At 35.9% G+C, this 25,078-nt stretch overlaps 1 protein-coding gene across 2 annotated transcripts in view; it reads left to right on the forward strand.

Moving 5' to 3' along the window:
* The window catches only part of SPATA6 (spermatogenesis associated 6), a 122,029-nt gene that overhangs the window by 18,752 nt on the left and 78,199 nt on the right, over positions 1-25,078 (forward strand). For both annotated transcript variants that reach the window (XM_031969155.1, XM_031969156.1), the window contains exons 2-5: positions 2,565-2,702; positions 3,324-3,372; positions 6,742-6,783; positions 8,369-8,493. In XM_031969155.1, the coding sequence (XP_031825015.1) occupies positions 2,565-2,702; positions 3,324-3,372; positions 6,742-6,783; positions 8,369-8,493 (354 nt within the window). The remainder of the gene's footprint in view (positions 1-2,564; positions 2,703-3,323; positions 3,373-6,741; positions 6,784-8,368; positions 8,494-25,078) is intronic.

Raw genomic sequence — 25,078 nt, forward strand, 5'->3', positions numbered from 1 at the left:
TTAATGTATTATTATTATTATTTTGCATTTGGCCAGTTGTAGTTTTTAAGAGTTGATTTGTTCAGTAGACTTTTTTTACCAATTGTATTTTTTGAAGAATTGTTTTCCTTTCCTAATCTGTTGACTCTCTCTAGCATACTTCTCATTTTTTCCCTTCAATCTTTTTTCTACTCCTCTTATTTGATTTTTAACAGCCTTTATGAGCTCTTCTAAGAAGGCTTTTTGGGACTGAGATCAACTCATATCCCCCTTTGTAGTTTCACAGGTGGGCATTTTGTTTTCTTTTTAAGTTTGTGTTTTGGTCTATGCCTGTTACCACAGTAGCTTTCTGTGTCAATGTTCTTTCTTGTTTCTTGCTCATTTTCTTTTTCTTTTTTTTTCTTGTATGGTAAGATTGATTTCTATATCTATATTAAATATCTATGTTATTTTCTCTTTGAGCTAGTTCTGAGGAGAGTAAGGTTCACTCTCACCCTCTTCTCTCCTTTCCCCCCCTCTATTGTAAAAGCTTTATCTTGCCTCTTTATGGCTGATGATTTACACCATGCCATTTCTCCCTTTTCCTTTCTCCGTATATTCTTCTCTCACCCTTTAATTTTTTAAACATATTATCCCTTTATATTTGACTCGCAATTATGCCCTCTATTAATCTATTGATGTATCTATGCATATGTGTATATATATGTGTGTGTGTCTGTGTGTGTGTGTGTGTGTGTGTGTCTGTGTGTGTGTGTATGATATGTGTACACATTCTTTCTAACTGCCCTAATAATGAGAAAGTTCTTATGAGTTACAAGTATCATCTTCCCATTTAGGAATGCAAACAGATTAACATTATTAAATCCTTTATGACTGAGTTCTGTATTTCAAAATCAAATTTTCTATTCAACATCTGATCTTTTCATTACAAATGCTTGAAAATCCTCTATTTCAATGAATGTCCACCTTTTCCCCTGAAGCATTTCACCCTAGATAGGTGATCCTTGGTTGTCCCTTGCCATCTGGAATATCATATTCCAAGCCATCTGATCCTTTACTGTAGAAACTGCTAAATCTTGTGTTATCCTTACCATGGCTCTACCATACTTCACTTGTTTGTTTCTGGATGCTTGCAATATATTTTCCTTGACCTGGGAGTGCCAGAATTTGGTTAAAATATTCTTGGGAGTTTTCCTTTTGGGATCTTTTTAGGAGGTGATCAATGGATTCTTTCAATTTCTATTTTACCCTCTGGTTCTAGAATATCAAGACAGATTTTCTTGATAATTTATTGAAACATGATGTTTAGCCTTTTTAAATCATGACTTTTAGGTAGTCCAATAATTTCTAAATCATCTCTATTTCCCAGGTCAGTTGTTTTTCCAGTGAGATATTTCATATTTTCTATTTTTTCATTCTTTTCGTTTTTATAGTTTCTTGATTTCTCATAAAGTCATTAGCTTCCATTTGCTCAATTCTATTTTTTTTTTTTGCTGAGGCAATTGGGATTAAGTGACTTGCCCAGAGTCACATAGATAGAAAGCACTAAGTGTTGGAGACCAGATTTGAACTCAAGTCTTCCTGACTTCAGGGCTGATGCTCTATCCACTTTGCCATCTAGCTGCCCCTCAATTCTAATTTTTAAGAAATTATTTTCCTCAGTGAATTTTTCCTCAGTTGGGCAACTTTTCTTTTCTTTTCTTCACTGGCTTTTTTTGTTTCCTTTTGCATCATTTTCTTTCTTTCCCAGTTTTGCCTCCTGTTTGAGACCAAATCTTATTTTTCTTGGAAGCTTTGAATGTAGGAGCTTTGACTTTGCTCTCTTCATCTGCGTGTGTGTTTTTATCTTCCTTGTCACCATATTTACTTTCTACTGTCAGAATCTTTTTCTGTTGTTTGCTCATTTCTCCAGCCTATTACTCAGCTTGTAACTCTTTGTTAAATTAGGGTTCTGTTTTTAGGATGGAGGACGCAGTGTCCTAAGCTTTGGGGGTTTGGTGCAGCTCTTTTTAGAAATATTTCTGGGAATTTGTGCTCTGGTCTGTGAGTGACCACAAGCACTCTCTTCTGACCTGGACTGTGAGGAGGGCCCCTGCATCACTGTGGCTGTGAGTTCTCATGGGCTGGTGCTCCTCCTGGCCCTGGGACTGTGAGCCAGGACTGCATCCTGGAGCTGAGAATGGGCAGCCAGAGTCCTACCTCAGTGCTGGCAGAAACCTTCTGTAATCTTCTGAATTTCTGTGAGCCCAGACTTCTGGGAGTGGCTGCTGTGGAATCACTGGGTTCCAAGCCTAACTCCTAGTTTGCTGCAGTTCCCACCTCACCTTAATTTGACAGACCTTTGCTGTCAACCTTCCAAGTCATCTTTAGAGACTTTTCTTTAGAGACATTATCTAAAGGTATTTGGAAGAGTTTGAGGGAATCCCTGCTTTTACTTTGCCATCCTGGCTCCATCCTCCATTTGATTTTTAAAAGTTGCTTCTATTTGTACTTAATGGGATTCTTCTGGTTCCTCTAGGATGTAAGAGTTCATTTTATGAGCCACCTTTATGTAATCAGAATGTTCATTGTCTCCCTCACCCCAGATATCTTGTCCACGTCTGCAGCTGAAAGACAAGGAGGATGTCTATCTCAGTGTTTGTGTTTTTGGCCAGTACAAAAAGACGCAATGTGTCCCTCCTGTTTTTCCACTGGTCTTCAACGCCAGAATGGTGTTTGAAAAGGTATGCTTCTTTGTGATTTCAGTCCTGTGTGTTCTGTAAAAGCCATGTTTGCATGGCAGGGGCAAGACAGGTATGAATTCCCTAAGAGTGGAGAGGGTAGGCATTTGACTTCATTGGGAAAATATGAAGAGCCTTACCCTTTACCAGAAAAAGTACTTGTAAAAGTACTTTACAAAAAGTAAAAGTCATTTTACTTCTGTGACTTGACTTAGTTCAGAATCAATTCCCATGTGCCCCAGAAAGTCCCATTTTCTGGCACTTTTTCTGTTCTGTCTACTCCGGTGAGCTGACTTGTCCCTAATTGCCAGACAACATTCTATGAAGCTCAACATTAGCTGCTGCATTCTGCTCATTCTTTCCATCTACCACTCTAAGACCTACAGCAACTAATATTTATCATAAACCAGGTACCTTTGACAACAACCAGGGGAAGAAGAGACAAAAAGTAACAATGGAGACGAGATATGAAGGTCTCTTGGAAGAGATAGGAAGGACTTTGTGAGGCTGAAGGAAAAGAAAAGCAGATTCTTTTGCTGTTCCTTGTGTCCCCGGTAGCACAGGTCTAGTGTACAGCTTTGATGCAGGCTGATGGAGACCTCTCTCTGCCCCTTTTCTCACCAGGTGTTTCCTGAAGCCATAGATCCGGGAGATGTAGTAGCACAACTCGAGTGTAAGTTCCTTTTTATTTTTTAATTCATTGTTTCTGGTATCTACAGATTCCTGGTTGCTTAGGCAAGGATTTTTAGATCTTGTGCCAAGCTATTAATTCTCTTTCCAATTCTTTCTTACATAACTCATTTCTTTTCATTTTCCCCATAAAAACTCTCATTTCATTTATAAAGCCATTTTAAAGTTTTTTTTAAAATTTTTGCTTAATTTCTTCTAGGAATCTTACTTGAACCTTGTGATTAAGCTGTATTTCTCTTTGAGATTTTGCTTGTTAATGCTTTGTAACCAGATGTTTTTGGAACTTTTGTATCCATGAATCAGTAGTTTGCACAGTCTTGAGAGGGATGGAGAGACTTCACTGGCTTGGGTTTCCTCTTTAAAATGGAGGTTCTGGAAGGATCCAGTCAATCCAAGGAAGATAGGCTCTTGCCAGGCTCACTTATCACTGTTCTCTTGTAGAATCCCTTTGTAATTTGATGAAAATAGATTATTCCCCTCTTTATGTGTCCTGTGCTTCCTGCCTGTGAGATAATATACATCCTTCATGAGACCTAAGATTCCTTGAAGATTTATAAATTCCCACAATCAGACACAATTCCCCTCGACCTTTTAAAAAAATTGAGGATTCTGGGAAGTTGGCGAGTAGGTTGGTAAATTTCAAGCTCCTCAGATTTCCCCACAAACAGAACAAATTTGTGCCTCAGGGTAAACAAAGACTGGTGAAAAAAGACTGGCAGAAGAGGGGTTCTCCTGATATACCAAGTAGATCTGAAGAAAGACCCCAGGCCAGGGGTTAATCCATGTGAACTACAAACCCCTCCAGGATGGTGCTGCAGAAACAGCAAGTGGGGACCCCTGAGGCTAGCTGTGTTTGGCTGGTGCTTCAGAAGGAACCAGAAACTTTCACCTCTAGGACAGTGTGGATCAGAATCTAGGAAGACTGAGTGAATTATGGCTGATTAGGATCATCAGGCCCAGCTGTGCCCTGGTGAAAGGAACCAGCACTATATAGAAGCAGAGGAGCAAGGATGCTGCTGGCTGCAGGCACTTGCAGAAGGAGGGAGCTTTTGGTTTGGGGTTCCAGGTCAGAGGGAAGAGCTGAAGGGAAGCCAGAGGCACCATCCCTTCACATGACATTTAGAGGTGCTTACACTAATACCCCTTGTTTAAAAAAATGGCCCAACAAAGAAGAATCAAACTATAGAAACTTCAAGGAAGTAACAGGGAAGACCAGAGTTCATATTCAGAGGAGGACATTGAAGTTAAAAAAAAGCTTCCAACCCAAAGAGTAACATAAAATGACTCCCTACCTAGAGAAAATTTATAGAAGAACTCAAAAAAGAATTCAAAAGTCAAATGAGAGACATTGAGGAAAAACTAAAAAAGTCCAAGAAAAATAAGAAGATTATAAAAAAAGTTAACCAACTAGAAAAGGAGATTCAGAATCTGAAAGATGAAAATTACTCTTTAAAAATTGGAATTGGTCAAGGGGAAGCCAGTGAAGTTATGAGACTAAGAAATAACAGAAGAGATTATAAAGAATGAGAAAAAACAACAGAATGTGAAACATCTTATAAGAAAAGTGATAGATCTGGAGAACAGATCAAGAAGAGAAAATAAAAGAATAATTGGATTGCCTGAAATCTGTGATCAAAAAAAGAATCTGACACAACAATGCAAGAAATAATCCTAGAAAATTATCCTGGAGTGATAGAACATTAGGGGAAAGCAGAAATAGAAAAAGTTCACACATCACTACCTTTGTGGAAAACAGGTAGGAATAGTATTGCCAAATTTCAAAACCCCTAAATCAAAGAGAAAATTTTGCAAAAACCAAACAAATAAACCAAAAAAAAAAATAATTCAAATGTGCTGGAGCTACAATTAGAATTGTACAAGACTTATCAGCAGTAACAACAGAAGACTGAAAGTCCTGAAATCGCATCTACTGACAATCAAAAGAACTAGGCCTGCTACCAAAAATATCACATCCAACAAAATTATCTACAATATTGAACCTGAAAAAATGGACATTCATTGAACTTGAAGATTTTTAGAACTTTCTGACAACCAAACCCAAACTTAATAGAAAATTGAACCTACAAGAGCCAGTATCAAAGATCAATCTCAAGGTTAACATGGACAAATTTAAAATTTTTTTTATATGGAAAATGTATACCATATGTTTAAGATTGACATCAACAATAAGGTAGCTGAAAAGAAAGTTTGGGGCAGAGGCAAGGTAAAAATAATAATTAATGTTATAAAAATGAAGGGCAAAGAAATAGACACAAAGGAAAGGGAGGAGGACTTACAGTTCTGAAAACCTACTTACATCAGAAATGGGTTTAAATAGGTAACACTGCATATATACCATGAAGAGTATAGCACCTCCAAAATCTATAAAGAAATAAGTTGGGAGGGATAGGTGGATAGAGAAGCAAAAGGTGTGGGAAGAAGACAATGGAGGGATCTATGGGTGGGAGAAGGTTAAGTAATAATAGCAAGGCAAGTTAAGAGCAGAATTAAGTTGGCAGAGATAGGAAAGATATGTGTGTATGTATGTATGTATGTGGGAGGAGTGGGGAACGTGTGTGTATATATATCCTTTTTAAATTGTAGCCTGCTTTAGGGAGGTGGGAGAGATGATGGGTAAAAAAGAATAAAGTTAAAAAGATGTACGGCAGAAAACAAAAGAACAATTTACAAGGAAGTAAAAGATAGATACTCATGAATATAACCAATTCTACATATATATGTATACTTTCTTGAACTGGTAATTCATATATTTTGAATCATCACTGATGTTCTGTTGGGCACATGACAATGTTCTCTTTTGTTATGTATTTCCTTTTTGTTTTTATTTTTTCTTATTGTTTTTCAAAATAAAATAAATTTAAAAAAATAAAATAATTGTCGTTTCTTTTGTCTTTTACATCTACTAACTCCCTTTTGACAAAGAAAAGCAGTTATGCAAAGATACCACTAGTGTGACACTCTGTCCTGGCAGTTTCTGCCCTCTCTATTGGAAAGGATGAGATGTTTCCCTGTTCCTTTCCTGGGAACTTCCTTAGCCATTCCATACTTGGGTTCTGGCTTCCTTTAATGTCTTTTACAAAGTTGTAGCTACCCTGCACGTTGTTCTGTTGGCTCTCTCCGAATCAGTTCATAGAAATCTTCCCACCTTCTCTGAATTTTTCAGATACTTGAAGCATCAAGTATAAGAAAGGGCGGGCAGGCCAGGGACCTCTTGGTATGTGGAGATGTACCTTTGCCTTTCAGCTTGATGATGATGAATCCAATCTACTGAGAAAATGACTTAGGACTGACCTAGCTTTGTACTCATCACACATGTTTTCTCTCATTGCAGATGACACAGCGGTGTTTGAGTTGATACAACTTGTTCTGCCAGGTATGAAAATGCTTCTACTACTAAAACACTATGGGGTATATATGGGGAGCCAGTTCACCATGAAATGACCTTCTCCATCTCCCCTCCTCCAGGCCCACCCCCATCCTTAGCCTCATAGAGTCACTAGGTTCTATTTGCCTGTTCTAGTTTTTAATGTATGATTTTTAATAATAGTTTTGTTTAGGGCTAAGTAGACCCAGAAGATGCCTGGCTGAGATGAGAGGAAACACTTTGATGAATGGGGATTATTTAAAATATGATATAAACTGACTTTATCTTGGACTATTAAAACCACCAAAATTCACCATTTTTGGTGAAGTTGCTAAAAATACAGCCTCCTGTTCACCACATGGCCCTTGCCAGTGCATTCTCTCCTTATTCCTAACCTTTTCCCCATTTTAAACAAAAGGTACTCTTTGTAAAAAGGGAGACTTGAATTAACTATTCACAGTAACCACAATTAATTAATACATTTCGCTGTATTGTAGAAACCATTAAAACTCCCAAATGTCTATTTCTGTATCTGGATGTTTGTGCAGAGGACAGGAAATACTGCTTCATGCTTTATTGAAAAATGAACCATTGGCAGAAGTTGTGGGTTTAAGATGAGGTGGTCCTCCCTTACCTAACCTGGAAGCACAGTGGCTTCTCATGGGCCCAATCCAGATGTTGATGCTTAAATTTGCTCCACTTTTCTGACCTGCCTGATTCAGCCTCAGGCAGTCTGAGATTTTACCATCTGGGCTGTACTTAGTGCTGACATTCAATCAGCTTAAGCCCACTGAAGCTTAGAAATGCATCCAGCCTTCCCCTAAATTCCAGGTGTGCACCCATAATCTTCAGGGGTTTTTGTTCATGGTTTTACATGTCCTCTAAAACTGAAATTGTATTAAAAATATTCTTTTGTGACCCCATATTGTTTCTTGAATGTGTGAAAATAACCCCACTTTAGAGATAGGAAAGCAGGCCATAGTTGATTTCATTGGCATAGGTTTTCCATAAACTGACTCAGTTTGTCATCCCCTTCACACATTAGTAGATAGTTTCTTATTTAACTATGGCTGAAAAAATGGATTACCTCCTGACCACACTTTGGTGATGAATCTCAGAACATTTCTCGCCTGTCCCCCAGTGACAAGATTGTGGCTAGTCACCAAGTCTCATGTCCTTGAGGCCTTTGTGTTCTTTTGGCACTTTGAGATCTCAGGGCCATTCTGTGCCCTGAGGAGGCTAGGATGGGTTGGAGTGGAAGCACGGAGGAGGGGATAGAATGCAGTGACATTTCAACAAAACAGAATTGGAGGCAAACATTTGTTGGGTGTCTCTTGCCTTCTGTGTCATATTTACTTTTATGACTGAAAAATGATACCTAACCCTTTCAGGACTTTCCAACTTAAGAAGTTAACTTCTTAGGAAGTTCAGAAGTAGTTCACTATGCAGCCTGGGACAGTGGGCTTCAGTGGGCCACGTACAGGGGGAATCTGGCAGGACAGTTGGTAAAAGATGCCATTGTTTTTTCTTCTTATTGCCAGAGTCTGTATTGATGTCTTGATCTGTTTTCAGTCCTAAAATCTGTTCCTTGCAGTGGGTGAGACACTCTCTATATATGAAGAAAACACGAGAGACTTCATGTTTCCTGGTCCAAAGCAAATGTCTGGACACCATGATTCAAACCGCCAAGTGATGATGCAAAGGATTTCTGGCATCAGGGTAAGTGCCCAAAATGGGAGGCCCGGGTGTGATGCAGTTGTGGAGGCCTGGGAGCCTGGAGCCAGACATTGGTGTGTGCCTGCCAGGGGTTATGCAGCTTCTGTGATGTCTAGAGCTTAGTGGAAACACTACAAAATGTTACTTTTACTTTTTCTCTCCCCCACAAATAGATACCTGATAGAGAAATGAGTTTGCAGCCTCCAATCCCTATTTCCTACACCTTTGTGCTTATCCTTGCTTTTTCTTCTGGATCTCTCTGAAGGATCCATTCGATTGCAGGGGGGGCCCAGGGAGCACTTGGCTCCCCAGGAATCCTCTATTTGTTGTCTCTTGCTTTTGACACATGAGCATCTCACCTCCTGTGTCAATCACATATTTTCTCAATATTATCCTTGATGTGACTCTGTGAGCATAAGGTGTCACTGACAGGACAGTGCTGCCGGTCGGCCTTGCTTTTTTTTTTTTTTGTTTGGATCTGAGGTTTTATTGGAATTGGGGACTTCTGGTGGCTCATTTTTCTACACCAGAGCAGCAGATGAGTACTTAAGTCTTCAGGCGTGCTTGGGACACTTGGAGCAGCCTGCCAGGGATGCATAGCAGGGACTCTCAGAGACAGTACTTGAACTGCTGGGAAACGATCTTTCCATATGCTTTACTCCTGCTCTTACAGTACAATACCACAAAGACTTTTCAAATGTCTACTGCATGCAGGGCTTGGCAGGGTGGGGTGTAAGGGTAGAATTGAGCCTTGTCCTCATGGGGTACAGAGGCTAATCAGAGAGTGAGACACCAACAGTGTGGAACCCCCTTCAGTATCACTGGGAAGGGCATTAGAGAAGGGCCAATAAAGGGGTGTGGGAGTTTTGGGGTGGAGGAAAGTTGATTTTAAGGAAGGGATCAGAAAAAAAAAGTTTGAGTTAAACTAATGAATGGGCAGGAATTCATTTGGGGGAGAAGGTATAAGAAAGGCAGAGTAAGGAACAGCTTGAAAGTGAGAAATGGCATGGCATTTTTTTAGTGCAGAAAGGTAGTCAGTATGGGATTGGAGCATAGCACAGGGAGGAGAATATACAAAATTGAAGTGGACAGGCTGAGGGTCACTAGCTTGTGGAGGACCTTGAATACTGAGCAGAGGAGTATGACCTTGGCTCAGTTGGAAGACAATTTGGATTCTCTGACGTTTGAGTTGAAGACTAACATGGCTTAAGAAAGATTATTCCTAAAGCATGTGGAGCATATCAATGAAGTTACTGTCAGTCAGTCATCAAATACTGCTATTACTATGTGACAGGCACTGGGCTAAATGCCAGAGACACAAAGAAAGGAGAAAACAGATTCTTCTGATCTATCCTGTTTTTTTTGGGTGGTTGTTGTTTTACTGGAGGAGACATTTTGTAAACATAATCTGAGAAAGACTAAGGGTGAAAGTGCCACTGTAGAACCAGCCCAGCTCTGCCACTGAAAAGGGTTAAGTTATTGTTGGAAACACATCTCAAAACTGTCCCATTGCTCAGTTTGTGAGAACTGACGATTATGCTGACCTTATTGAGAGCTTTGCTCCAGAATGGAGTTGGGGAGTGTCCAATGCCCAGTCAGATAACCCAGGCAGGGAGCCAGGCCTAAGGTGAGCCTGCGGTTCTGTTCCTTTGAACTAGTAGAACCTTCTATCCCGCTCACAGTGGTTTGGTCCAGCAGTCAACAGTTCCAACCAGGGGTATTTCTATAGTTGTGTTGTCTAGAACTGTACCCTAAATTCGCGCAGAGTTCTGACCAAGAAGGCAGTGATTGGGTTTCACTCCGGATCAGACGGCTTTGGCAAACTAAAAACTTACAAGTGCCCAGCCTGAGCCTTTAGGAGATCTTTAAAGAAGAAAAGCACTCAGTACCCAGAGACAGCTGAAGTATGACCCAATAGGGCAAAAACAAGCCAGAGCACAGTTTGGAGAATCCCTTTAGAAGTGTGCAAGATCTAAAGTCAAGAAGTAAAGTTTGATAGAGCAGGCAAAAAACTCCTAAACAAACAAGAATCTACAATAAAGGACTATTATGGTGACAGGACACTCAAGACACAAATCCAAAAAAAAAAAAAGTGAGAATGACATCAAAGAAAATCATAGATAGGACCCAACTTTAATTAGAATTCCTGGAAAACATGAAGCTAGAATCTAAAAAAAGGTTTTAAAATTATTTTATAAATTAGCTGAGAATCCTAGAGGAAAGAATTAGAAAAAGAATTTGAACTGTGTAGAAAGAAAGACTTAGAGAATTAATACCTAGCATAAGGTATTATATATTCACCCAAGATATAAAGTATCACCCAAACTACAGACCCCTTGAAAATTAAAGTGGGAAAAATCAGAAATGAATGATTCCATGAAACAAGAATTTTTAAAAGAGAGTCTAAGGCCTTAAAAAATAAGAACATTTAAGATATTTCATATCACTAGAAACTAACTTGGAAAACAGATCAAAAAGAGAGAGAATTTGAAAGCCATGACCAAAAGAACTAGGAATCACAAAAGAAAACTGCCCACATCTTTTAATGCCAAAGGGGAAAGTGAAAATGTTGGCTGTACAAAAAGAATCGGACTCTGAAATATTGTACAATTAGCTTGTGAAGGAAATCAAAAATACAGGTGGGCAAAAATATAAGGATTGGGAATTCAATGCAATGTAAACCACAGTTTCATCTGAACTCATCAAAGAAGGAGATTATAGTTGGTTGCACAGGAAGTAAGATGGGAATAAAGGGAATATATTTCATTCAGCAGGGAAAGATGATGGAAAAGAAGAATAAGGGAAGGAATATAAAGGAAGAGAGATTGAGGGAGGAATTGTTAATAAGTAAAACAAATGTTAATATTGAGAGTGGATTTTGAAGAAGAGTATTAAAAAAAGCATAAATAGCTATTTTAGGGGAGGGAAAGAGAAAAGGGGCAGAAAAACAGAAGCAGGTTGAATTAAATCTTGAGCACCAGTGCTGAGTACACCCTTTGTTTTGTTCACCATGCTCTTTATAAAGAGGAAGTCAGATAACAGAGGGAAAAGTATAAAAAAATTGAGTGGAGGAAATTATACAATTAGTAGTCATAACTGTGAATGTGAATGGAATGAATTTACCCATAAAACAGAAGAAGAGAGCAGAATGAAGTAAAAAGATTCCATAAATTATGGTATGTGAATGTAATAGAGTATTATTGTTCTATAAGAAATGTTGAACAGGCTAATTTTGGAAAAGCCTGGAAAGACTTGTATAAACTGATGCTGAGTAAAGTAAGCAGAACTAGGAGAACATGTACTTAATAATAGCAAGATGATAGAGTTAGCTCTTCTGAGCAGTATGGTGATCTAGGAAAATTCCAAAAAACTTGAGATGGAAAATGCTATCTGCATCCAGAAAGAGAACTATGGAGACTGAATGGGAATGAAGCACGGTATTTTCACCTTTTTTGTTTATTTGCTTTTTGTTTGTTGTGTTTTCCCCCCTTTAGTCTGATTTTTCTTGCACAAAATGACAAATATGGAAATTTGTTTAATAGTATTGTACATGTGTAATATATATCAGATTGCTGTAGAGAGGTGTAAGGTAAGAGAGGGAGGGAGAAAAAATTTGAAACTCAGAAATCTTAGAAAAATAAATGTTGAAAACTATCATTATATGTAGTTGGAAAAATAAAATACTGTTGAGGGAAAAAAAGCAGATCCCAGCAGTATGCCATTCAAAAGAAATACACTTGAAACGTAAAGATCCTGCAGTTAAATAAGAGGGTGAAGCAAAATCTCTTGTGCTTCAATAGATATAAGAAAGCCAAGGAAGGCAATCAACAAGCATTTATTAAGCAATTACTATATACTAATCATTATAGTAAGTTCTGGGACTACAAAAGACCAAAAGAATACAATAAAAGCCATAAAATAAATAAAATCATCTTCACTTTTTATATTATATAAAAATATAATTTTAGTATACTTTGTGTACTTTATTTCATGTATTTATAAGGGTATACTTTTGAATATATTAAAGCAGAGGCCATTTTTTATGTGTCATGGGATCCTTTAGCATTTTAGGGAAACTTTTAGGTTTTTTTTCAGAATAAATATTTCAAAATTAATAAGATACACAGAGTGCAGAGAAAATCAAATGTATTGAAGAAAAATTATTAAAATGTTAACCCCCCCCCACACACACAAATTCCTAGACTCTAGATTAGGAATCTTTGTTCTGATAGATGAGATACTTTTTAAATAACTAAATTATAGAAGAAATATACAGAGAAAGGGGAAGGCATTTAGCATCTGGGTTTAGCAATAATGATCTTAGATAAGGTAATAGCAAAAATATACTTTATTAGAAGATAAACAGAAGAACTGTATGAAGAAAGGTACAAGAAAATGAATTATCTATCATAAACATTTATGCAGTGAATATCATTACATCTAACTACTTAAAGGAAAAGTTAACTGATTTATAGGAAGAAATAGATATTAGTACTTTACTAGTAAGGGATCTTGATATATCCTTTTAAGATCCTGTTAGGGCTAACTGAAAAATAAGCCAGACAAGATATTAAGTGCATGAAATAAAATTTTAGAAAATTTAGGTAGGACAGAACTTTGACAATTATTACAAGGAAATAAAAAAGAATACACACACTGCTTAACTCTGCATGACATTCTTGCAAAAATTGAACATTTAAAACTTACAAAGATAAAAATATTAAATACAGCTTTTATGGACCATAACTCTATATAAAGAAATTCTTTATAATTAATTGAGGACTAAATAATTTAAACTTAGTGACTCATTGAGTCAAAATACATAGCAAATAAACTTACATTATTTCTTTAAACAGCAATAAGGTAGCACATTAATATTTTTGGGAAAAATTGTTCTTAAGGAAAAATTTTTGTCTCAAAACATTTTTATCAGTAAAATAGAGAATAGATCAAGAAATTGGCCGTACAATTAAAAAGTGATAGCCAACAACTTTTTAAAAATCCTGGTTAAAAACTCCAAATAAAATTTCTAAATGTCAAAAAAGAGATTAGTGAAATTGCTAGCAAAAATTAAATCAGTAAAAATTATAAAAAATTTTAAAGGTCAATAAAATATATAAGCCTTTAGCTAATTTTACTTCATTTTTTTTCCTAGTTGGCTTTGTCTGTGATTGTTTTTTTTTAATAATAGCTTTTTTTATTTTCAAAATATATGTAAAGATAGTTTTCAGCATTCACCTTTGCAAAACCTTGAGTCCAAATGTTTTTCCTTCCCTTCTCCTCATTCCCTTCTGTAGGCTACATTTATCATGCTGCCCAAGAAAAATCAGATAAAAAAAATGAGAGCAAAAAGCAAACAAACAACAATAAAAAAGGTGAAAATACTATGTTGTGATCCATATTCAGTCCTCATAGTCCTCTCTCTTGATGCAGATGGCTCTCTCTATCACAAGTCTATTGAAATTAGCCTGAATCACCTCATTGTTGAAAAGAGCCACATCCATCACAGTTGATCACTATATAATCTTGTTGCTATGTGTAATGTTCCCCTTAGTTCTATTCACTTCACTAAGCATCAGTTCATATAAGTCTCTCCAGGCCTCTCTGAAATTATCCTACTGGTTGTTTCTTACAGAACAATAATATTCCATAAAATTCATATCCCATAACTGATTCAGCCATTCCCCAATTGATGGGCATCCATGCAGGCTAATTTTATTTTTTAAAAAAGGAAAAGAAATTCTACCAAATTTCTTCTTTGATACAAAAATAATATTTAAACCATGGAGAGTTAAAACAGAAAAAGATGCCTTAGAAGTTAATATCTAATGAACATTAATGCAAAGTGTTTTTTTTAAATATTAGGGAAAAGATTAGAGAAACATAATTAACAAAGATTAAATACTATAACCAAATTATATTTGTACTAAGAATATAGTCTTTAGTGCACATTAGGAAAATTATTAAGATAGTAGACTGTATTAGTAACAAAAAGCATACAATTATATCATTGTTTTGGAAAAAGCTTTTTGATAAGATTCAATATCCATTTCTTTTTTAAAAAGTAGAAGACATTGGAAGACAAAGTGAATCTTTCTTTAGTAAGTAGTATCCAGCTAAAGTTAATTGCTAGCATATGTAAAAAAGATAAACTAAAGAACTTTCCATTAAGTTCAGTGATAAAACAAGAATGTCCATTGTCATGATGACTGTTTAATATGCTGCTTGAAATGCTAGCTATAGGAATAAGATGAGGAAAATGAAATTGAGGGAGTAAGCACAATCAAAAAGGAAACAAAATGATCAATTTTTACAGATGACATGATGGTTTTCATAGAAAATCTTAATGACCTAATTTAAAAAAAAAAAACTAAGCAAACAACAGCAAAGAGAAAGGAAGAGAATATACATATATATCGTGCTTACTATATGCCAGGTGCTGTGATATTCATTTTTTTGCAAACATTGTCTCATTTGATTTTCATGACAACCATTTGAGGTTGGTGCTATCATGATCCCACTCCTCCCACTTTTTAAAAAATTGAGCAAAATGAGACAAACAGAGGTTATGTGACTTGCCCGGATCACACAGTAAGTTTAGAATTAAGGGTTTAGAATGCAGATCTTTCTGCCTCTGGGTTCAGCGTGCACTGCCTCAGAAAATCTTTTTCATTATATAAAATAAGCCCATGTAACCGACCTGTTTTTGAAATATTGTCAACAAAAGAAATAACAAGTATTTTATCTTTTCAAAATAGACCCCTAGGCCTGGAGTGAGGACGCCCTCAAAAACATCCCAGCTGTGTAACCCTAGGCAAGTCACTTAACTCTGTCTGCCTTGGTTTCCTTTAAGAGAATTTTTTTTAAGCTCTTAGCCCAATGTCTAGTACATCATAGATGTATGATAAATATTCAGGGCCTGAAAGGTAGCAAGTTCAAATCTGGCCTCATACACTAACTTTGTGACCCGTAGGCAAATCCCCTAATCTTGTTTGTCTCACTTTCTTATTTGTAAAATGAGCTGGAGAAAGAATCAGACATAACTGAAACGACTGAACAATGGTAAATATTTATTTCCTTCTTTCTCTTCCTCCACATGTTTGAAAATCAAAAGAGAGAGCATCTGTAAGATGCTTTGCCCTTCTTAAAATCCTACATAAATGTTAGTGGCCATTGTCATTATCATTTGTGTCACAGTTTACTCCAAGGTCCAAATTAAATATTCATGAAATATAAAATCCAAGTGTCACTGAGTGGATTGGTTCTGTTCCTCCCTCCCTTTCCCTTCATCTTCGGTGCCCATGGGCATCCACATGCACTTTGTATCTGACAGTCTTCATCCTTGTTCTCCAGCAGAGAGAGCCCTGGCCCTAGCTGAGCTGCATTTAGGGCCTTCCCCGACTCGATGACCCTTCTGTAAAGGGTCTGGAGTCTAGACCCCACAAGGCTGTGGTCCCTCCTCCAGATCTCTTCTTCTTGCTCCCTGTCTGGTCCCCAGACTGCATCCCTTCTTTGTGTCAGCTCCATGTCAAATACTGTGGAAGACAGTCATTGGGCCCAGAAATGAATGAGAATGGGGACAAGTTGTTGTTCGGCTGTCTTGGTCCTGACTCTCCATGACCGCACTGGGGTTTTCTTGATCCTGAAGGGCTTGGCTATCCCCTTCTTTGGGTCTCCTTGATTCTAGGGCTCTCGTTCTACCCACGGCACCACCCAGCTGCCTGAAAAGACATAGGAGAGAGTGTCTTTGAGAATGAGGTCCTCCATCTGCATATTCTCGGCAGGGATGCAGTTAACAAACCCATCCCCCCTGTCTGGGTGTGGGCCCTTGCATATGTCTTCTTGTGTGGACCATAGGGTTCCCCCAGAGGAGAGTGAGCCCCACCACATTAGTCTAGGTCTAACTTGCCAGCCACCTGCTCTTCCTTCCCAAGCCTCTTTATTGTGGGATATTTTCATAGAGCTGCAGTGTAGACAGGCCTGGCTGCTTTCTGTCCTAAAGAGGTTGAGGGTTTCTTAGCAGCCATCTCATTCAGTTTGTACCCCCAAAAAGAATTCTGCCTGCAGGAAGCTACCACGGAAGAGCCCAAACTTTCTGAGGTTGTTCAGGGCTTCTCACTGGAGGGGCACGTTAATTTGTTCTATTCAGGCCTAGATGTTCAGCTCAGCCTTTCCAGCTACCATTCCCGGTTTTATCCCTGAGCCAGACAGAACAAGGCTAACTTCCCAAATTCCTTTCCTTAGAATAACCCTTCAGATATTCCAGTCACTCATCAGACATCTTACTTACCATAGGTCCTGAAGTAAAAGGGCCTATAACAAAAAAGAAAATGCACCTGCCCAGGTACTGCCAGGGGAGACAAAATGTGTGTGCATAGGTGTAGACACAACATGCACAGTAAATACAAGATCATTTTTGAGGAACTGGGGGAAAGGATGGACAGCAGGAGAAGCTTCATGTGGCAAGTAGAGTGAGGAGAGAGGGCCTTCCAGGCATGGGAAAAATGGCAGACCATTAAGTGATGATTCTCTGGAGTTTTCTCAATAAATCTTCAAGGAGAGATAATTTTGTCTCTTCTTGGCCACAGTTTATGCCTTTAATTTTGTTTTCTTGTCTTGTTATTGGTAGCATTTCTAAAACTGTTAAATATTAATGTATAGAGGGATCATATTTGCTTTAGGCTTGTATTTATTGGAAAATATTATGCTGTTTCTCCACTGCAAATAATATTAGCCTTTAGTTTTATATTCTTTTAAATCGTATTTTTAAATGGACTTTCTGTACTTATGTTTTTCAAAGTTTTTTTTAGCATAAATTACTTGTATTTTCTCAAAGGCTTTTTTTGGGTTTCTATTGATATAATCATCTAGTTGAGTTGTTTCTATTTTTAATATAATAAATTATTAATTATTTCCCTAATGTTGAAGCATCCTTAGTATAAATCCAATTTGGTCATAGTGAATAATTTTTTGGGGGGAATTCATTGTTTATTCTTTTACTAGGGATTTATTTAAAATTTTTATATCAATATTTACATCAATATAGTATAGTAAATATTTACAATATTTACATCAATATTACAAATATTGGGCTACAATTCTCTTCTACTCTGTATTAGCCTTGGTTTAGATTCTAGAATCATGTTAGTTATTTATAAAGATCTTAGAATTCTTTGTTTCTCATTATTGAGAATAGTTTTTTTAAATAATAAAAGAAATTATATTTATGAGTGCCTATTTTTCCTTTGTTTCCTTGTAGGTTGTTCTTTTGTTCTCTTCTGTTCTCTTTTGTGCACTTTGTTTTACTTACTCTTTTTTTCTCCTTTCATCCCTCCCTCCTCCCACAAGTAGGCCATAGTTAAGGAGAGATGCTTTTATACATACATACATACACACACACACACACACACACACACACATATATATATATATATATATATATATATACACACACCTACTTAATCCTCTTCCCTGCCCCCTGCACACCCCATCTCCAAACACATATACATATACACACATTCACACATTTACATTCAGACCCACTCACAGACCCACTCACATATACATATATCTGTATACAACCAAATATAGAGCAACATTTATACATATCTACACACACACAGCATTTGCCCATATGTAAACATGCATCTAAAACAATATTAGTATGGCTGACATATAATGTACCTATCTCTCTTGATTGAATCCTTAAGTTTTACTTTGTCTAAAATAAATGATTACTAGCTGTACTTTTTATCTAATAAATTCTTCTCCTGATCCTTCTTATATTGTTTGCCCTGCTAGTTCTTCTGCTTTAATGCTGCTCCTTAACCTTTGCTGTTACTTAACCTACCCCCACCAATGGATCTTTCCCTTGTCTTCTTCCCTCACCCTTTGTTTCCCTCTCCCCCATTCTTCCTCCCTTATTTCTTTATATATTTTGGAGGGTGCTAGACACTTCATGGTATATATGTAATGTTGCCTATTTAACCCATTCCCAATGTGAGTTGGTTTTCAAACTTATGAGCCCTCCTCCACCTTTTAATGTCTCTGTGTCTATTCTTCCTCTACACTTCACTTGTATGACATAATTACTATTTTACCTTTTCCTAGGAGGTTTTGCTTTTAAAGTCAGATCATACTGACTTTATGCTCCCTGAGATGCAAATTGGTTCTTTTTGTGGGGGAAAACTAGAGAGTTTGAAATGTATTAACCTTGTACACCTAGTACAATAATTAATAAAGGCATTCCCTGTTCTACTTCTGAGTTATGAACTCAGTCCTGTCCTTGGTATGAAGAGGCTTTGCTTTTCTTGCATCAATACCTGCTGACTTTCTCAGAATGTTTCATTATTTTTAAAGATGCATAGGAGGAGAAGATTTATTTCAAAGATTAAATAATTGATCTTGATGAGTACAAATTCTGAGAACTATAAACCTGTTGACTATGTCACCTTTCTTAGTTCAACTTTTGATTCTATTAATTTGAAGTAGTCTTATTAAATATGCAGATTTTAGTGAAGCAAAGAGAAGTTAATAAAAATAGTAATACAATATTTGAAAGCAACTTTGACTTGGAGCAGAATAAAATCCACCTGTCTTCAAAAAAAGTTTGCTGACCTTACTCTTCCATCTTCCCAGAATCCTCCCCTCCATTCTTTTGTTTTTCTAAGAAATTTTAATATAATTTATCTTCCTCCTAATTTCTCTCTCAATTTTTTTTTCTTTTTCAGACAGTCTCTTTTTTGACCAGATTAGTATAATAGCCTCTGTTTTTCTGACCTAGGTCAGTTTGTTCCTCCTCAGATAATCTGGTGGCCTTCCACTCCCTTAAATGACTACTCTGATGCTGGCTTTAGTGTAGATGCCTGATTGGCTTTAGCCCTATTGTACCCACAATCTCTGAACTCAAGTAATTAAAACCATCCTTTGCCTCCCCTAGCAGCAGGAAATACAGATCACCTTCTATTTACCCATTCATTGTTTATGTACTTTTCACTTACTAAGGGATAAAACTTTGGGATTCCAAATACTAGCTCCTATTTCATTTCTATGTTATTCCATTTGTCTGTATTGCATTGTCCTACTTTCTGTGTGTGGATTCATCCATCTGATGTTCATTATTTATATTCCTTCACTCTTAGAAAAATCAATATGTGATGAAAACCATGCTGTTTTGTGGTAGTCATTTTGTGTCCTATATCATGAAACCTGGTTTTACCCACTTTTTTCTTATTATGATCATTTATTCTTACCAAGCCACATTATTTTGTTGTTTTATGACCTTCTTACCACCCTTGGTATTTATGAACTCTTGAAATTCATCTTCTGCTAGTGGAAAAAATTCCTTTGAAATATAAACTTTTCTACATGACAGTAGTCTCATATTTTGCCCATTTTCACATAATGAAATCAATCATAAGACCCTGATTTCTTACAAAGTCATATTCTTCCAGTCTGCCATGAAAACCTTATTTAATGGTACCTTTTCATTTTCTCTTTTAGGGCAAATCCTTTCTACTAATTCTTCCCTCTGCTTAGTTTTCCCCTCTATCTCTTCTTTCTTAATAAACTTCTTCCTATTTTATGCATCTTTCATCCTTTTCACAACCCCTCCTTCTAATTTCCCCTTCTCCAAAAAAAATCGATAATTGATGTATTTATGTGGTAGGTGTAATTCATTCTATGGAATATTCAACTCTTCTTTCCTTCATCCATATTTTGAAGGATATCTTTAAATCTTAGGTTCTTTTAAAAAAAAACCTCTCAATCCTCTTGATAGTACTTGAAAATAATAAATATTTTCCACTAAATCATAACCTTATAGTTTAGAGCTAGAGGTTTTCTTTTTTTAAAATAGCTTTTTATTTTCAAAGTATATACAAAGATAGTTTTCAATATTCACCCTTGTAAAATCTTGTACTCTCAAATTTTTCTCCCTCCCTTCCCCTTATTCCCTTCCCCAGACTTCTATATATATTTCTACATTTATCATACTGCACAAGAAAAATAAGATTAAAAAAGGAAAAAAAATAAGAAAGGAAAAAAGCAAACAACAAAAAAGGTAAAAACACTATGTTGTGATCTAAACTGAGTCCACACAGGCCTCTCATTGGGTGCAGATTGCTCTCTCCATCACAAGACCATTGGAACTGGCCTGAATCACCTCACTGTTGAAAAGAGCCATGTCCATTACAGTTGATCATCATGTAATCTTGTTGTGTACGATGTTTTCTTGTTCTATTCACTTCTCTTAGCACCAGTTCATGTAAGTCTCTGCAGGCCTTTCTGAAATCATCCTTCTGATTGTTTGTTGATATAAGAAACTGATGATGGGCATCCACTCTGTTTCCGGTATCTTGCCTCTACACAAAGGGCTGCTATAAATACTTTTGCACATGTGGATCCCTTTCCCACCTTTAAGATTTCTTTGGGATATAAGCCCCGTAGAAATACTGCTGGATCAAAGGGTATGCCCAGTTTGATAACTTTTTGAGCATAGTTTCAAATTGCTATTCATAATGGGTAGATCTATTCAGACACAGTTGCACCAACAATGTATTCATGTCCCAGTTTCCCACATTCCTCTAACATTTATCTTTTCCTGTTATCTTAGCTAATCTGAGGGGTGTGTAGTGGTACCTCAAAATTGTCTTAATTTGCATTTCTCTGATGAATAGTGATTTAGAGCAGTTTTCATATGACTATAAATAATTTTAATTTCTTCATCTGAGAATAGCTTGTAATCTAATAAATTTGAATCAATTCTCTATATATTTAGAAATGAGCTCTTTATCAGAATCCTTGGATGTAAAATTTTTTCCCTAACTTACTGATTCCCTTCTAATCTTGTCTGCATTGGTTTTGTTTGCACAAAATCTTTTTATTTAATATAATCAAAATCATTCATTTTGCATTTCATAATGTTCCCTAGTTCTTCTTTGCCTATAAATTCCTTCCTTCTCCACAGATCTGAGAGGTTGACTATCTCTTATTTTCCTAATTTACTTATAGTATCATCCTTTATATCTAAATATGAACCCAGTTTTACCTTATCTTAGTATAGGGCTTTAGGTGTTGGTCAATGCCTAGTTTCTGCCATACTAGTTTCCAGTTTTCTATCATTTTTTGTCAAATAGTGAGTTCTTATCCCAGAAGCTGGGGTCTTTAGGTTTATCAAATATTAGATTACTATAGTCACTGACTATTATGTCTTGTGAACCTAACTTGTTCCACTGATCAACTACTATATTTCTTAATCACTATCAAATGGTTTTGGTGATTGCTGCTTTGTAATATAGTTTTAGGTCTGGTACAGCTAAACCATTTTTATTTGTATTTTTTCATTGATTCCTTTGAAATTCTTGACCTTTTGTTCTTCCAGATGAACTTTGTTATTATTTTTTCTAGCTCTGTAAAATAATTTCTTGGAAGTTTGATTAGTATGGAACTGAATAAATAGATTAATTTAGGTTTTTAACTTGGCCTATCCATGATCACTTGATATTCTTCCAATTGTTTAGACCTACCTTTATTTGTGTATTATGTAATTGTGTTCATATGTTCATATGCCAAGACTGTGAATTGGCAGGTAGACACTCAAATATTTTACATAGTTAATAAATATACAATTATTTTAAATGGAATTTCTCTTTGTGTCTCTTGCTGCTGGACTTTGTTGGTAACATATAGAAATGCTGAGGATTTATGTGTAATTTTGTACCTGCAACTGTGCTAAAGTTGTTAATTGCTTCTAGTAGTTTTTTAGTTGATTATCTAGGATTCTCTAAGTTTACTATATCATCTGCAAAGAGTGATATTTTGGTTTCCTCATTATCTACTCTTAATTCCTTTAATTTCTTTTTTTCTTCTCTTATTGCTAAAGCTAACATTTCGGACACAATATTGAATAGTAATGGTGATAGTGGGCAACTTTGTTTCTTATTGGGAATGGTTCTAGTTTATTCCCATTACATATGATACTTGCTGATGTTTTCTGATAGATGCTATTGATTATTTTAAGGAAAACTATCTAGCATTTTTAATAGAAATGGGTGTTGGACTTTGTCAAGTGTTTTTCCTGTATCTATTGAGATAATTATATGATTTTGTTTAGTTTGTTTATTGACATAGTCAATTATGCTTATGGTTTTCCTAATACTGAACCAGCCCTGGATTTCTGGTATAAATTCTACTTGGTCATGGTGAATTATCCTGGGGATAACTTGTTGTAATCGCTTTGCTAATATTTAAGATTTTCATTATTCATTAGGCAATTTGTTCTATCATTTTCTTTCTCTGTTTTGACCCTACCTAGTTTACATATCAGCATCATGTCTGCGTCATAAAAGGAAATTGATAGGACTCCTTTTCCACCTATTTTCCCAAATAGTTTGCATTGTTTTGGAATTAATTGTTCTTTAAATGTTTGGTAGAATTCATTTGTAAAACTATCTGACCCTGGAGATTTCTTCTTAGGGAATTGATTGATAGCTTGTTCATTTTATTTTTTCTAAAAGGGGACTATTTAAATATTTTTTTTCCTCTATTAATCTGGGCAATCTATATTTTTGTAAATATTCATCCATTTCACTTAGATTATCAGATTTATTTGCATATACTTGGGCAAAATAGCTTTTAATATTGCTCTTATTTCCTCTTTATTGGTGTAAGGTTCACCCTTATCATTTTTGATACTAGCAATTAAATTTTCTTTCTTTTTTCTAATGAAATTAACTGGTGGTTCATCTGTTTTTTGTTTTTTCCCCCCATAAAACCAACTCTTAGTTTTGTTTATTAATTCAATAGTTTTATTACTTTCATTTTTATTATTTTTTCTTTTGCTTTCAGAATTTCAAATTTGATATTTATTTGTAGGGTTTTAATTTGTTTCTTTTCTAGCTTTTTTAGTTGCATGCCCAATTCATTGATATTCTCTTTCTCTATTTTATTCAAATAAGCATCTAGAGAGATAAAATTTCCCCTAAGAACTGTTTTGGCGACATCCATAATTATTGTCTCATTATTGTCCTTTTATCGGATGAAATTATCAATTGTTTCTATGATTTGTTGTTTTACCCTCTCATTCTTTAGGATTAGATTTAGTTTTCAATTAATTTTTGGTCTGTTTTTCCTGGCCCTTTATTACATGTAATTTTTATTGTATCATGATCTGAAAAAGATGCATTTACTTTTTCTGCCTTTCTGCATTTGATTTTGAGGTTTTCATGTCTTTTATGCCTTTATGTTTTATGGTTAATTTTTTGTAGGTTCCAGGTACTGCTGAGAAAAAAAGTATATTCCTTTCTATCTTCATTCAGTTTTCTCCAAAGGTCTATCATACCTAACTTTACTAAATTCTATTTACCTCCTTAACTTCTTTCTTGTTTATTTTGTGATTAGATTTATCTCGTTCTGATATAGGGAGGTTGAGACCCTCACTAGCATAATTTTGTTGTCTATTTCTTCTCTAGGAATATGGATGCTCTACCACTCAGTGCATGTTTGTTTAGTATTGATATTACTTCATTATCTATGGTACCTTTTAGCAAGATGTAGTTTCCTTCCTTATGTGTTTTAATTAGATTTATTTTTGCTTTTGCTGGATCTGAGATCAAGATCAATACCCCTGTTTTTTTTTTTTAAATTTCAGCTGAAGCATATTGCTTCTGCTCCAGCTTTTTACCTTTGCTCTGAATGTATCACTTTGCTTTTAATATGTTTCTTTTTAACAACATATTGTAGGATTCTGGCTTTTAATCCAGAATACTGTCCTCTTCTGTTTTACGGGAGAGTTCATCCCATTCACATTCACAGTTAAAATTACTAACTCTTTATTTCCCACCATCTTATTTTCCCCAAGTTATGCTTGTCTCTTTCGTTTCCTCACCAGTGTTTTCCTTCTGACCACCACCTCCCTCAATCTGCCCTCCTCTTTTGCAGCCCCTCCCCCTTTCTGATCCCTTTCCCTTCTACTTTTATCCTTCCTTCCATTAGCCTCCTCCTTTCCTTTCTCTCTTTACCTCCTACTTCTCTAAAGGATGATATAGGTTTCTATATCAAATTTAAAATGATACTTTCTTTGAATCAAATTTGATGAGATTAAGGTTCACACAATGGTCATCCCCTTTCCTTCTTTCCCTCAAATATAAGAGATCTTTTTTTGTCTCTTCATATGAATGTAACTTACCCCATTTTACCTCCCCTTTCCTCTTCTTCCAATACATCCTTTTTCTAGCTTTTTTTTATATCATCACAATAAAGTCAAATTATACCTACACCCTGTAAGTATACCCTTAACAAAGATACAGTTCTTAAGAGTTAAATTTGTCATCTTCCAATATAGGGATATAAACATTTTAACCTTTATAAAATAGGTTTTTTTTCCTTTTTTTATCTTTTTATGCTTTTCTTGAGTTCTGTATTTCAAGATAAAATTTTCTGTTCAGCTCTGATGTTTTCATTAAAAATAATTGAAAATCCCCTATTTCATTTAGTGTCCATTGTTTCCCCTGAAAGTCAATGCTTAGTTTTGTTAGGTAGTTGATTTTTGGCTGCCCTCCAGGATATCATATTCCAAGCCCTTTGATCC

Source organism: Sarcophilus harrisii, chromosome 4 (assembly GCF_902635505.1).
Source record: "Sarcophilus harrisii chromosome 4, mSarHar1.11, whole genome shotgun sequence".
In the NCBI taxonomy this organism is placed as follows: domain Eukaryota; kingdom Metazoa; phylum Chordata; class Mammalia; order Dasyuromorphia; family Dasyuridae; genus Sarcophilus; species Sarcophilus harrisii.